This window comes from Sceloporus occidentalis, unplaced genomic scaffold, assembly GCF_023333645.1.
Source record: "Sceloporus occidentalis isolate IW3139 unplaced genomic scaffold, rSceOcc1.0.p SCAF_7, whole genome shotgun sequence".
Classification (NCBI taxonomy): Eukaryota; Metazoa; Chordata; class Lepidosauria; order Squamata; family Phrynosomatidae; genus Sceloporus; species Sceloporus occidentalis.
The window spans coordinates 55,820,320-55,834,522 of NW_028316987.1; the positions used below are offsets into that span (position 1 = coordinate 55,820,320).

General features: G+C 38.6%; 1 protein-coding gene across 2 annotated transcripts in view; it reads right to left on the bottom strand.

Moving 5' to 3' along the window:
* Nucleotides 1-14,203, bottom strand: part of CREB5 (cAMP responsive element binding protein 5) — a 308,617-nt gene that overhangs the window by 14,314 nt on the left and 280,100 nt on the right. For both annotated transcript variants that reach the window (XM_089533032.1, XM_089533033.1), the window contains exon 9: nt 5,420-5,746. In XM_089533032.1, the coding sequence (XP_089389158.1) occupies nt 5,420-5,746 (327 nt within the window). The remainder of the gene's footprint in view (nt 1-5,419; nt 5,747-14,203) is intronic.

Sequence of the window (14,203 nt, forward strand, 5' to 3'; positions counted from 1 at the left end):
TTTAAAAAGCATAATCCCAAGCACAAGATTATGGCTGGAATCCTCTTGGTGTCATACACATGCCTTACAGCTACAGTTGGCCCTCTGTTTCCATGGATTTTTTATCCATGGATTCAGTCACCCACAGCTTGAATATTAAAAAATAATACACATTCCCATAAGGAGGGAACTGTCCAATTAAAAAGATTGTATGTACAGTGCTGTGTAAATTTACAGCGCTTTATAAAGAAAGGTTAATAATAATAATAATAATAATAAACCTTGATTTTTGCCATTTTATATAAGGGACACCACTTCACCATGCCATTGTATTTAATGGGATTTGAACATCCACAGATTTTGGTATTCACGGGGATCCTGGAACCAAACCCCAACGGATACCATGGGCCTATTGTACATGTATTTATATTTTAGGGTTGTTGCTGAAAGATACATCTGGTACCTCCCTTGTGCAATGATCCATTGATTTTTGTGCAAACTTTTTTCTGTTGCCAGGATGCTTCCCAATACATATTTAATTACTGGGGAAAAGTAGGATGTGTGTGAATGTGTGTGTGTGTGTGAGAGAGAGAGAGTGAAAGAGAGAGGGAGAGAGGGAGAGAGGGAGAGAGAGAGAGAGAGAGAGAGAGAGAGCGAGCAGTATGTTTCTGCAGTTCAATGTACAAACAAGACTGAAGCATTCTCCAGAGATTTGGGAAGATGATTTTTTTTTCCTTCATGTGTCTGGTTGCAGAAACACAACTGTCTATTACCTGAGTCCTGATTGCCCTTCTTTGCCCCATAAATTGCTGTTTGTGCAGGTGTCCTGGCAGTAGAAAGGCAGGTTGTGTACACAGGGAAAGGAATAGGAAACAGAGCTACATCTGGCGGTGTATGTTAGTGACATATGGCATAAGTCCACCTTATGTCTATGTTTGGTTTTTGGTCACTGCAGAAGTTGGTATTCAATTCCACCGTCTGCAAAGACCAAAGCTCCCCCATCCCAAATCATCACTGTACTACAATAGCCCTACATACCAGATGTCCTAACCACAAAGGAGGACAAGGCACCCCAAAATGGAGGACATTCAAGAAAAATTGAGTACATGACAAAATAAAAGCTAAAAACACTAACAGAAGTATAAACCCGTGCTTCTTCATCATGCTCAAAGTGGAAGACAGAAGACTGAAATGTAGGACATGTTCTGGAAAAGAAAGACATCTGGTCACCCTGGCCACATCCATGTCCATACTAGTGCAGATGGAGAGCTGGGAGAAATCAGGGAAACACCTGTTTATATTCCCATATCCAGGCACCGACCAATGATATCATCTGTTAAGACTTTAGAGGATCCCTGTATATCTTGGTGGAAGATGTCCTCAGTCCTCTGGCTATGGGAACAGATGCTTCCTCGACTCACCCTTCTTTCACCAGCAAAAGGATGGCAAGGTGGGAAGGTTTACAGTGCAATGGTGAGTCCTAGGGGTGGTGATGGGGAACAGTTTATGCATGTGAAACTGTTACACTATGTACAACCATGTAGGATTGTGGCCTATGTGTATGGCAGATGCTGCTTATTTTACACTTTTTATCTGTTTTCAAGAGAGAGCAATATAAAACTAACTTAAGTCAAAGTCCTTATGACTGAAAATTCACCTGAAAGACATTTCATTATTAAAAACAACAGCAACAAAGACATGAAAATGTGTGTAATAATTGGAATCAGATCAGTTAACACAAAGTAGAACATCTGTCATGAAAGAAAAAAAGGACATACTAAATTTACTGGGCTTTGCCTTGATCCCTGATCCAGTACGTTTCTTCCATTCTTTATAACCAAGTGCTGTTTTTAGTCATTCATTTTAGCAACCCATAATTCATTACACTTTGCATGGCTGTTGAAAAGTTTGAAATTTAATACAGGGGCAAGGCATAAAATAATCAAAAATGTGGCAAAAGGGGAACATAGCTCCTAGCAATTCAGATCATGCTTTGGTTTTGACATGAACCTTGAAACTTAAGTATTTGGTTCAATAGAAAGAGTTGGTTAATAATTAGTAAAGTGTACCATAAGATTAATGTGTCTGCTGAAGCAGTCTGACCCCCAAAAGAGGCCAGTACTGAGGGGAATTATAGATGGGCTTGGAAAGTAATAACCTTATGTTTATTACTCACTCGAACCATCTTTTATCCCAGTCTATGGCCTCTTCAAAAAGTGTCATTGCTTTTGTGTTCCCATGAGGAATTCAAACTGTTATATTGTCCAGGGAGCTACCTGACCCATAGATGTTAACATTTCCATTTATTCTCCAAGTAACCCTATACAATGTGTTTTAACAAATAACTCTTTCAAATATAGTACAAAATAAAAGCAATGGGATTGCTGTAAGTGAGTGACAGTATCTCTTGTATCACACTCCAGTATGGGATCCTTAATCTGTTTAAAACAAAGGTATAATTAAGCTTAAAAGGGGTGCTATATATTCCTAAATATTTCTCCTTTAGATAGCAGCCTTAAATACACATGGAAGGAAGCAAACTCCATGGCAATAATTGGGGTTTACTTTCACATAAACAATCTAGCAAGAGATTGCCCTTCCTAAATGACTTCCATGTGTGACCTTCATGGTAAAATATGTGCTGCCCCATACTAGATTGTGGTTGCATTTACAAATTGGCAATGCTATCATGTTTTACAGTGATCACCTGTAATGAGGGGTGGAAGTCCTCATTTCAAGCACCCAAATGATTTCTCTGCCTAAGTGTGGATCAGCACCAAAAAACTGAGAGTACTAACAATTGTTTTCAATTCCTGCCATACACAATATTTTCTGAATTATAGTCAATGTAGATTTGATTATTAATTACAATTTCAATTAATCTAGCATGCCACTCTTAATTATTGGGAGTGCATTAGTCAATGTTTCTTTAGGTAATGGCTATCCATCTATCTATCTAGATATGGGAAAGTGTTCAGATACACAACTTTCACAATTTCTGATCAATGGAATGATGACTATGCTGACTGGAGCTGCAGTCTAACAACCTCTGGAAGCCCACACATTTCCCATGTTTGAGGCATATTCTTTTCTTATATACATAGTGGGTCAAATGTTACACTACTCCCCACAAAAGACTTGGAGATCCATTGCTTAAAATTTCTACTCTCTTCTCTTTTTATACTTTCTTTATTTTCTTTTTTCTCTTCTGCTACCATCTTATCACTTCTTATTTTAGAATTCCCTGTCATTACTCTCTAACTTATAAACATTTGTTTGAGGTGTTAAATTTCAAATAGTGTTTTATACTACATGGAACATGTAAAATGCTTTGCTCCACTGTGTTTAAATCCTGATTATATTCTAGAGAAAATCCTTCACGCAAACTTGTATTTTTTTTAACATTAATTTCAGTAATGTTACATCTAAGTTAGTTTGGTTCCAGCTATAGAAACCACTGTCGCTTACTATTTGATGTTCTTTTGGTGTCTGTTTATCGAACCATTTCCTGTATTGCTATGTACTGTATATGTATTATGCTACTTGAGAGTATGTATTTTCCCTGGAAGAAGATTAACTATCCATTATGAAGCCAAGCCCTCCCTCCAGTCCATCTGCCTTGGTCCAGGAGGTAGAGAGGAACTGCTGGACCTCATCCCCTTTCCCTCCACCACTCCCTTCTCCTTCTGTGTCATGTCTTTTTAGATTGTAAGCCCGAGGGCAGGGAACCGTCTAATTAAAAAGATTGTATGTACAGTGCTGTGTAAATTTACAGCGCTTCACAAATAAAGGTTAATAATAATAATAATAATAATAATAATAGCAGCTGCCTAGGTTTGATCCAGATACTGTACTGCATTAGCATTAGTTTGGTGAATTTTACCACATTCCGATTTCCTTTCAAAATAACTCAGCTGAAAATAATGTTTTCCTTTTTGACTGATTCTCACCATAAAAGGTTTTATGGTACTGGGCAGGCAGGTTACTCTGGTATATGAAAACAAACCACATAAATGATCTTATTTTGCCTTCAAACACATGTGGAAGGCTATGTGCTTTAAGATTTTTTTCCAGCCATACACTTGGATAACCCACACTGTGTGTAGCAGATACAGTTGCTGCTGGTACACTGCTGCAAACAGAAAAATATCCAGTGGGAGCCCCAGGAGCAAGCAGTGAGGCAACCCACAACAGTTTAGTCTGCTGTATAAAATCAATGAATATAGACATAGCATAACTGTGAGTTTCATTTTCATTGAATATCTCAGACTGCCACCAGCATTCTCATTTTATCATTGTGCTGTATAACAGTACAGGTTAAACAGATATCCAAAGTTATCCAGTTTGATGGATTTTCCTCCCTTACTGTTTGCAGGATTTTTCTCCACCAACTAAAATATTTTTGTATGCATTTTTGAAAAAATATATACACATTTCTGGTTGTGAGCATTTCCTTGTGTATAATTTTTAGAAGAAAAATAAGATGCTTGGAGTTTTCTCCGAGTGAAGTGAAAATAAAAGATATCTGCAAACTTTCATGTCTTGCAAAACACAAACTGGATAAATTTGTACAAAATCTCAGTTAATAAAATATCCCCCCTACACACATTTCTGTATCTAGAATATATTCATGATATCAGGATGTTTAGTACAAGGGAGACATTCTTGTGTACTTGGAAAAATGTTAACAACCAACTAACTCACCTTATTATCAATTTTAAAGTCTTTCACACACACACACACACACAGAGAGAGAGAGAGAGAGAGAGAGAGAGAGAAAGAGAGAGAGAGAGGTGGTGGGAATTGCATGGCTTTCCAGATATTGTTGGACTGTTGCAATCAACATCTGGTGGAACACAATTCCCATCCCTGATAAAACATGAAAGAATTAATGGCAAAATCTATAGGCTAGATCCAGGAAATCTCCACCTCCATATCTACACCAGCACAGGAGTGGTGGCGGCAAAGACAGCTCTCTTGCCTTCATTTCTTCCACATTTTGCAATAGCAGTGGGGCTTCCAGGCATGACTCTGTTCTCCTGTGCACTGATGGGGCATGGATACATTGTTTGGGTGTGTTCTGCCTGTTTTAACATACCCTGTGGAGAAGGAGCACACTTCACAGTGTAAGGTTTAGTCCAGATATTCTAGGGAAGCTGGAATGCACTTGTCAAGTGGCTGAGAGAGTAGACACACAGGAAAGCCCCTTAGCTGATCTTGCTCACCAGAGTTGATGATGCTCTGAAGTACAAGATACCTCCTTGAACAATGCTATTCAAAGTCGTATGCTGGCCTAATACAGATTTATGCCTGGGATATGTCACCAACATAATCATGGCATATGAGTATACAAAGGACCTGAAGAAAATAGAATCCACATCAAAGACCATTTTCCTGCTACACCCACATTTGCACATAAAACGTTTTCATAAAACTCTACCTGTGCTTGCCCGCTTGTGTGCAGTGGCGGATGTGGCGAGGTCTGATGATGTGTTGGGTGTGCATGCAGGTGTGAGTGAGAGTGGTGGTGTGGATGGTTCTGCTGGTGATGTGCTTGAGGATGAGAATGGTGTGCTGGATGCTGATGCTGCTGGTGTGGGTATGGATGATGAGGTGGAAGTGTCTGATGCTGATGTGGATGTGAGTGCATATGATGGTGGGCAGTCTGGTCTTGTCGGGAGCTCATCATTTCCATCATATGGCCCATGGTGTTCATATTTCCGTTTGACATTCCTGCAGGATGATGAGTCAATGCTGCCTTCAACCTCTGCAACAAAATGAGAAGAAAATATTCAGTAATCTACATACTTACATGCGTGTGTATGTGTGTGTATAATTGTATAAGACATTGCTTGCCTCGCATTTTCTTAATTTTTTCAAACATTTTCCACTGCATTAGATTTATGGGTTTTATATTGTTTATTAATTTCTTAAATAGGAAATATACTTCTTAACATGATGCAAATTAAGCAGATGAATATACTGAAATCTCTGTAATTGACACCAGTATGATATTAAATTGTTTCACTTTGGCTGAATAAGGAATTGTGTGTTTCTGAGGAGAAATGCTGAAATACCAGATTCATAAAATCTTTTGCATCTTTAAAATAACCATTACAGATGTGGTATTAAAGAGGAAAATAATATTTTTTAATTCCAATACATTTTCAGTTTCACAATGCATTTGCTATTACAACAGCAAAATAGAATAAATATCTGGACAAATTTAGTATCCTACTCTATAGTCCTTCAGCTCTGGCTCACTGTAGTGTGAAAGAAAATGAATTACTTTTTAAAAGTATGACTGGCCCAACCTCTCTTCACATCTCTGGTTGTCATTAAAACGGAGAGATGTATATATAGCTCTGAGGGATACGACCATTGCCTATGGCTGGAGGGCAAGAAAGCAACACCATAGTTTGACCAGCAATCAGAGGCAAACCTCAAAAGTGCTGGAAATGGGTAGAAATATTGAAACATGCCAAATTGTTGAAATCATCTAAGTACAGCATATTCAATAGTGACTCAGAGACTAACATTAACAAAGGTGATCCATGGGGATTTTGTACAATTATAAGAGGCACAATGTGATGTCAGTGGGATGCTGAATATGCTTTGGATTTTAGTCCAAATTCTAAAGGAGCTATCCAAGGTCACAGACTCTATCCCTTAATCAATTCAGCATGTTGGACAGTTCCTTTAAAGCTCAAACAAAAAGGGAGAGTAAATTCACTGCTCCAATGGAGCCACCAACCATCACAAGATAACAGGCCTTTTAAAATCATTTTGTTGCAAAACAGTCACCAAAGTGGCCACCAAATGAATATAACTTCCAGTACAAAGAGCCTCATGACTGGAAAAACAACTCTTTATAAAGTGCTGCAGGAATTAATTATGCTGAGCATATTTAGAAAAGGGGCAGACATAAAAGTGTTGATATTCGTTTCATTATGTTGTTTGTACAGGAAATAGTGTGCAATTTTGTTTGCCAATTTGTGCTCTTTCCTCAAGCATAAAATGAAACAGTGTAAGGAGGTGAGCATCCTCTCCCAAGAAGCTGTGACGCTTTCTGTGCATAATAAAAAAGACTGTGAGTGTAGGTTTTGACTGCAAAGCTATGCAGTTTCTCAAACCCTCATGCAGTTCTCAGAAACTACACAGTTTATGTTGCGCCCGGAACAACAACAAAAAAGTTCCCATAATTTGTGGGAACTTTTGTCATGACACTTTTCTTCCTGCCTACATTTCTCAAGTGTTTGGGAACTCCAAATTCCATCTCAGTCAGGAAACTGACCAATTTTTGTTCCATCTCTCACACACGCATGCACCCCCCTCTACAAATGCTTTAAATATATTAAGAATATTTGCCATATTATCATCTCTTTCTCTCTTTTGCCTTTTTTGTTTATACTGAAGTCCTGCTAAGTAACTTAATTCCTTTTTCAAAAAATGTTGGTTACATATTTTAAAGTGTGTTGAACTGTTTGCTTTCAAATGCATTTTTAGTTACTTTTAACCTAGACCACGAAAAGATGCTAATAATCTTAAGAGATTTTGTAAAAGGATATTTTTAGCACCTTTCTGAGAGTTGCCTCTGTTTGTTGATGTGCTTATCTCCCTTTTGGATGATGTCTGGAAGCATAAGGAGAGAGGAAGCATAAATCACTTATCCAGTTTCTTTCAAATATCTGGGGTAACTCTTTAATGATGTCAGAGACTGACCAACAGAAAAAGCAGTTATTTTTCCAAGTCAGTCTAAGAAACAAGTTATCATCTAAATGCATAGGGTGAATTCCAAAGTTAGAATAGACCCATTGAAATATGTGGATCTTTTTGTTGTGTTGTATGCCTTAAAGTAGTTTCGATCTTGGTGATCCAGAAGCAAACTTATCACAGGATTTTCTTGCCAAGGTTTTTTCAGAGCAGGTTTGCTACTGCCTTCCTCTGAGGCTGAGAGAGTGTGACTTTCCCAAGGTTACCCAGTGGGTTTCCATGACTGAGCTGGGATTTGAACCTTTGTCTTCAGAGTCATAGTCCAACACTTAAATTGCTACACCATGCTGGCTCTGTGTAACTTTTCTGTCATTATATAAGCCTCGCTGATTTTAATAGGTCAGATCTTGTTGAAACAAACGTGGATTTTGTTGATAGACAGGAACTGAAAGTGTAAATGTTATCATTAAAGGGAAAAATAGGGGAAATGAAACTGAATATTTATTGAAGAAATCAAGTACCAAATGGAAATTCTAGTCTGAAGTTGCTTTCATTATCACTTAAGCTAAGGGATTTTAGTGTTAACATAGATTAAACATAAGTCAGCATCCCTGGGCACTGCTCTATTTTCACTTAACTACTTGTAGAAGAATAGTTTTCTGTATTGAGAGGTTACCAAGTTAACAATCTGCTGCTTTGAACTGAGCACAATCTGTACCCTTAGAGGCACTCAGTCTAAAATGATCTCTTTCTAGCACTAGATTTGTTTCATTTCATGTGATCAGCTGATCAACTAATTTTTTCCTGCATACGTTTTATAAAGAAATGCCTTCGTGCTATAAATTCAAATTAAACTTGAATTAAATCCAGAGAATTCACTGCAAGAACACAAGGCTCTGCTTTGCACAGCCAAATAAAGTGTGATAGGTAGGCACTGTTTTATACATAGCTTTCCATGTCTTCTTCTGGATCAAAGAACTGTATGATGTTTCAAAACCCATGTCATCTCTCCTGTCTCCCTTTTCTTAATCAACAAGAGGTCTCTCACATTTTCTTAAAATAATCATTCAAAAACAGCGTAATGTTTGCCAAACAACAAGTTATCACAAACATATTTGCCAAATGGTGTATGTACCGCTGCATCTAAAGCAGTAATCCATAAAGTATTATTATAATTCTGTCTCTATTTAGGAGGCTTGAAACAGAGGTTATTTGTACTTGGTGGGTGTAAGATGGCCAATTGTGTGGAAGAGTACATTTTGGCAGGTAAAGCTTGCCCGACAAGCCATACGTCCTGAAACAATATATTTTACAGAACTACCAAATGTACTGGAGTCCTGTTCTGTTTTTCATGAAGTCATGTTATGGCGGGGTGACATCAGATAGTAGTGAAAGAGAAGCTTGGAAAAGTTACTCCCAGAGCACTGAAGTTCAACATGTAACTGTTACCAGCTGTGTGTGGAGCTGCAGACGTGGCAAGCATAGGGCCTTTGGTCAATAAAAGTACTGCCCAGTCTTTCCCAACCTGAGACCCTCCAGATACTGAACTACAACTCCCATAACCCAATACTGCTTTGCCAGTGAACTGCGTCTCACGAAACCAGTTGTAACACTGCTCCCATTCATGAATGCTGCATAGCCTACTATTGTACAGAAAAAGTAGTAACAATTTTTAAAAAATAGACACAGAGGCTGCATCGGCACTGCAGAAATAATCCAGTTTGATACCCTGGTTCAATGCTATGGAATTCTGGGTATTGTAGCTTGTTATGGGACCAATCCTCTCTAACAGAAAATACTAAATGTCTCAAAAATTACATTTCCCAGAATGTAGCAGTGAGCCGTGGTAATTAAAGTGGTGTCAAACTGGATTATTTTTGCAGTGAGGATGCAATCAGAGAGATCAAAGCTTTAAAAAAACATCCAGAGGGGATATCAGACTCCAGTATTTTAGAAATCCACTTGAATCTCAGTGTAATGCAGGAATTCAATGAGATTTGATTTTAGAAGATCAAGGTGTCAAAATGCATGCAGTCCTGTAAATTTTCCTGATATAATTATATTAATCTCATCAGATTAATTACTATAGTAATCTCATTGGAATGGAATTAAGTTTCACCTAGATCCTGCACTGACCTAGACATGTCAATGTCTAGTCAAGCCAAAACAATTGACAAACCAAGTTTTAACAAGTTAAACCTCCAGCCTTCCCTCATGTCCCAGTCAAAATCAAATTTCTGACAAAACAGGCTAATGAATCATTTGCTCCAAAGAAACAAACCAAAAATTGAAATGCCTTCGCTCATGCCATCTCTATAGGTAAATAAATCTCAAATTAATTGTCCCAAGGAAAGGAGCAGCACCATTAAAAAGAAAAAGAAAGAGAGAGAGAGAGAGAGAGAGAGAGAGAGAGAGAAAGAGAGAGAGAGAAGAAATTATTTTTCTTTTATCTGTTATCAAGAAAGTCTCTTTCATCCTTACCTCCATTTTAAAAACAAAAATCCGGCTTTTCTGAGGGTTTCCCCTGCTGTACAGAAAAAATGGAGGATTTCTTCTACCACTCTGTGTTTAAAAACACAAATATATATTTTGCTCCAGATGCAAAATAATATATGATGGTAGTGGATGAAATACACCAAAGAAAGATATAGCAAAATAAACCAGTGTAAGTCTTTTTCAAGTAAGGCAAGCCCCCCTCCCCAAAGTAGAATCTGTTGAATGAAATGGGTTGGGCAACTACCATTATTTTGGTAAGAGGCCAGTAACATGTTATACTAAGAGTGTTTATTCAGCCCAAATATAAAACTCCCACAAACGTCTATTTGCCAGAATTTTTATAAATGGTGACTATTAGTCGGTAAATGTGCCCACGCACTGTTTGTACAAATGAGTCTACTTTGATGGTGAACTGCACCATTTGCCATTATAAATGACCTATTTCTCAAGCCCTCCTCCCCTGCTGTTTCCCCAAAGTGTTGGGGTGAAAAAGATCACCATGTGCCTGATGGAACAGTCTTCCTGAAATGTGTGTGGACATGTGTGTGTGTATGAGAGAGAGAGAGAGAGAGAACACTACAGCAAAACCATGCCTTCAACTCTCAGAAGAATACATTATTCTGCTTTCTCTCCCCAGACCCTTCAACCACGTCTATTTATTTGAGATTGCAAATCAAGAAAGTCAGAGAAACTTGACATGCAGCTGCTTTCTGTCAGCAGGGGTCATTTCTATGTGGTCTGTGTACTTTACAAGCTCCTTGTTCACTTCTCCCCAGTGGCAGGTTGGGCCAGCTGCCCTGGATCCAAATTCTGGTACGAAACCAGCTCTCTCTATCTCATCTGGTCCCAAAGAGGCCGAAGTAACTGCTCAACCCGAATCTCTCTTTAACGCCATGCTTAGATCAGCCCAAGAGTTTGCCTGGCTCCTACAAAACATTTAGCACGCACACACAGGCACACCACCATTCATTAAAGCATTGCTGCTTGTGAAGAAAAAAATATTTGATGAAACCTTTTCCCTCTTTCTTTTCAAAGCAGAGGTGTAAACATTACCCAGATTGTGCAACTTGCATAGATTAAATTCTACTAGCTTCTGACTTGTTCACTGATGGCTTATCTGGAGTTATCCATGCATTTTATTTTACAACACAACTATGCAAATAATCTCACTTACACACTTCCGATTTGTTGTTCACACCATTTTTTTATTGGAATCACATCTCTAGGCATCTGTGCAGGTTCTGTTGCCCACACGTGTCAGCACTGTGAATAGCGATGGAGTGGATGATATGGATATACTGGAACACGTGCAAGACATGCAGAGTTTTATCCCAATTTATCCCGGGTCTGTCTGCATCAGTAGCATCCCTGGCAGGGTGTGGGGAGGGGTGTGTGGACTGCATCGGATGACACCCCAGAAGGGGGGTTGATACCCGGTCAGCTCCCCCCCCCCTCGGCACTGCTTCGGTTCTCATGGGAGCTCCTGGACCTTGTGTGAAAGCTCCTGGGGCCTGCGTGAGCTTTCTTGGGGCCTGCACAGGAGCTCCTGGGGCCATGTGGGTGCCATTCCAGGCTGTGTGGGTGTTCCTGGGGCCTGTGCAGATTCCCCTCCAGCCTGCGCAGACTTCCCTCTGGCCCTTGCAGGCACTCTTGTGTGCTCCTTGACCTGGAAACTCTGCCAGAAGTCCCACCCCTGAAAATACTGCCCCAAACGCCACTGATCCGCATCGGTTGTTCACACAGCTAATAATGTGAATCTTTCAGGAAAACTTGAAAGAAACCCAGAGATCAATTATCTTGAGTTTTTTAAGGTTTTTTGGCAACTCCCAGAAAAACTTCAAAATTCAAGTGAACAACACAGATTCAACTCACATTCTACTGTGATTGTTTTCAAATCCCAGGATTCCCTAGGATGGGGCCATGACAGTTAAAGCATTGTCAAGCTGTATTAATCCTGCATGCAGCAGCTGCCTCAGCCTCAAAGGTGCTACAAGATCCTTTTCATGCAGATACAGACTAACACAGCTGACTTTGGATATTATCTTTTAGGTAAAACAGTGTTATTCTATAAGGCTTCTCAGATTTTAGAATAGCTTTGGGGTAGAGTTGTATATTTGTTGATGTTAATGTTATCTGATGTCCTGAAGCTATTCTGAAGTTATTGTTTTGATTATGCTGTGTGTTTTTTAAAAATTTTTGAACAAGACTTTAATAATTGTTAGTTTCCCCCCCAAAAAAACAACAACGAAAGATGGGATATCAACATATCAATAAACCAGCAATGTTTTCCACTGAATTGTAAGATGAATGGTGAGTGATAAAGCAGCAGCACAGGAAAAAAAAAATCTTATCCTGTGTTTTTCCAGTTAATCTTTTATTATTATTATTATAAGAAGTCAACATGAAACTGCTTTTTTTTAATGAGCATTCCACAGGCATCCATAAAAATATCATTCATCTCTGTCCAGTGGCAGAACTGGGGATCTTTAATGACATTTCAGAAACAGATAGAACTCTTTTTGATAATGACATGTAAGGAACCGGAACGGGAGGCTTGGCTGGCAGGGATTTTGTCACATGGTGGAGGCTTTCTTGTTTAAGCAGGGCCTTGTTTTATGGTTTTTATCTAATGTTTCATCTGCTGCATCTGTCTTTTTCATTACATTATTGTTGCTGTTTTTGAATTTTGTTGTATTTCATTATTGCTTTTAATTGCTATTAGCTATTCTTGCATGAAAGCACCAGAATGATGGGATATAGGTTTTTCCAGGGGAAAAAAATGCATTTTTAATCAACAGAAAAATGTATAATGATTTCAAGGGGACTATGATTGCTCCATAGAAATCTATGTTAAGGCCTATTCACCAATTTTTCTCATTAGCCCCAGACTTGATTTTCTTAGATTAACGTGAAAGGGCAAAGCAGTGTGTGTGTGTGTGTGTGTGTGTGTGTGTGTGTGTGTGTGTGATACCTTGCTCCTAGAGACAGGCAAATCTGTCAGTTTTATTTTCTTTTAGATTCTCATTTGAAGTTCCATCTGTCCTGAATGTGAGGTTTTTTTTAAAAAAGAAGTTTGTTTAAGAACTTCTTAACACAATGTTGTCCTTGCATACAGTATCTGGCCATAGTCTTACAGTAAGATGCTTTTCAGCATCTGCCACTCTCCGTCAGCCACTACTATAGGATGGGAGGGAAGAATGTGTCATAATTCTCCCATGGTAGAACTTTACCATATGTCAACTGATGCACGAGGTCAGCTATAGTTTCATAAGAACTCTTACTGTTTGATCAGTTCTTTCTCCAGTATGATTTTGAGGTTCTGCCTCCTCCTCTGCTTTGTTCATAATGCAACAAAATGGGATAGAACTGCCAACCAAAGGAGGCAGAATGCCATCAATAGATATAACCCCACCCATTTCAAGAAGAAACCACACACATTAATGAGTTGTCATTCATTATTTTTTGTAGAACACAATGCTAAAGTGCATCATACTAGATTTTTTAAAAAAATCTAAAAAGTATTGTTGGTCATTAATTGGCTCAGACAGTTACCCTTTTTTCTGCAGAAGTACTATTTTCAAAAATATTAACTTCTTATCTTATTAGAAGGTCTGTGCCTGGCTAATAGGATTCTTCCTTCAGACAGACATACCTTCAGCAATGTCATGCTTTCTGAATGAAGGACAGAGGAAGAGAAAACAAATGTGCAACCTTGGCAAAAATGTTTTGAGAAACATGAAAGTACAAAACACTGCAACCTATACAATATGGAAGCTAATGCCAAAGTTTACAAGGCATCTAAAGATGCCATTCACTTTCCTTGCTAAAGAAACAAGTATAAAACCTTCCAAAAAGCAACCTTGAAATAATAAACAAAAGAAAATCCTGACATCCAGGAACCCCCTGACTCACTGGGGCAGTTCACTTGCAGGGAAATACCAGGGTGCTACCATTTTCCTATGTGTTGTCTGTGTCTTTTTTCTGGAGATCCACGTGGTAATTTTATAGACCTCAG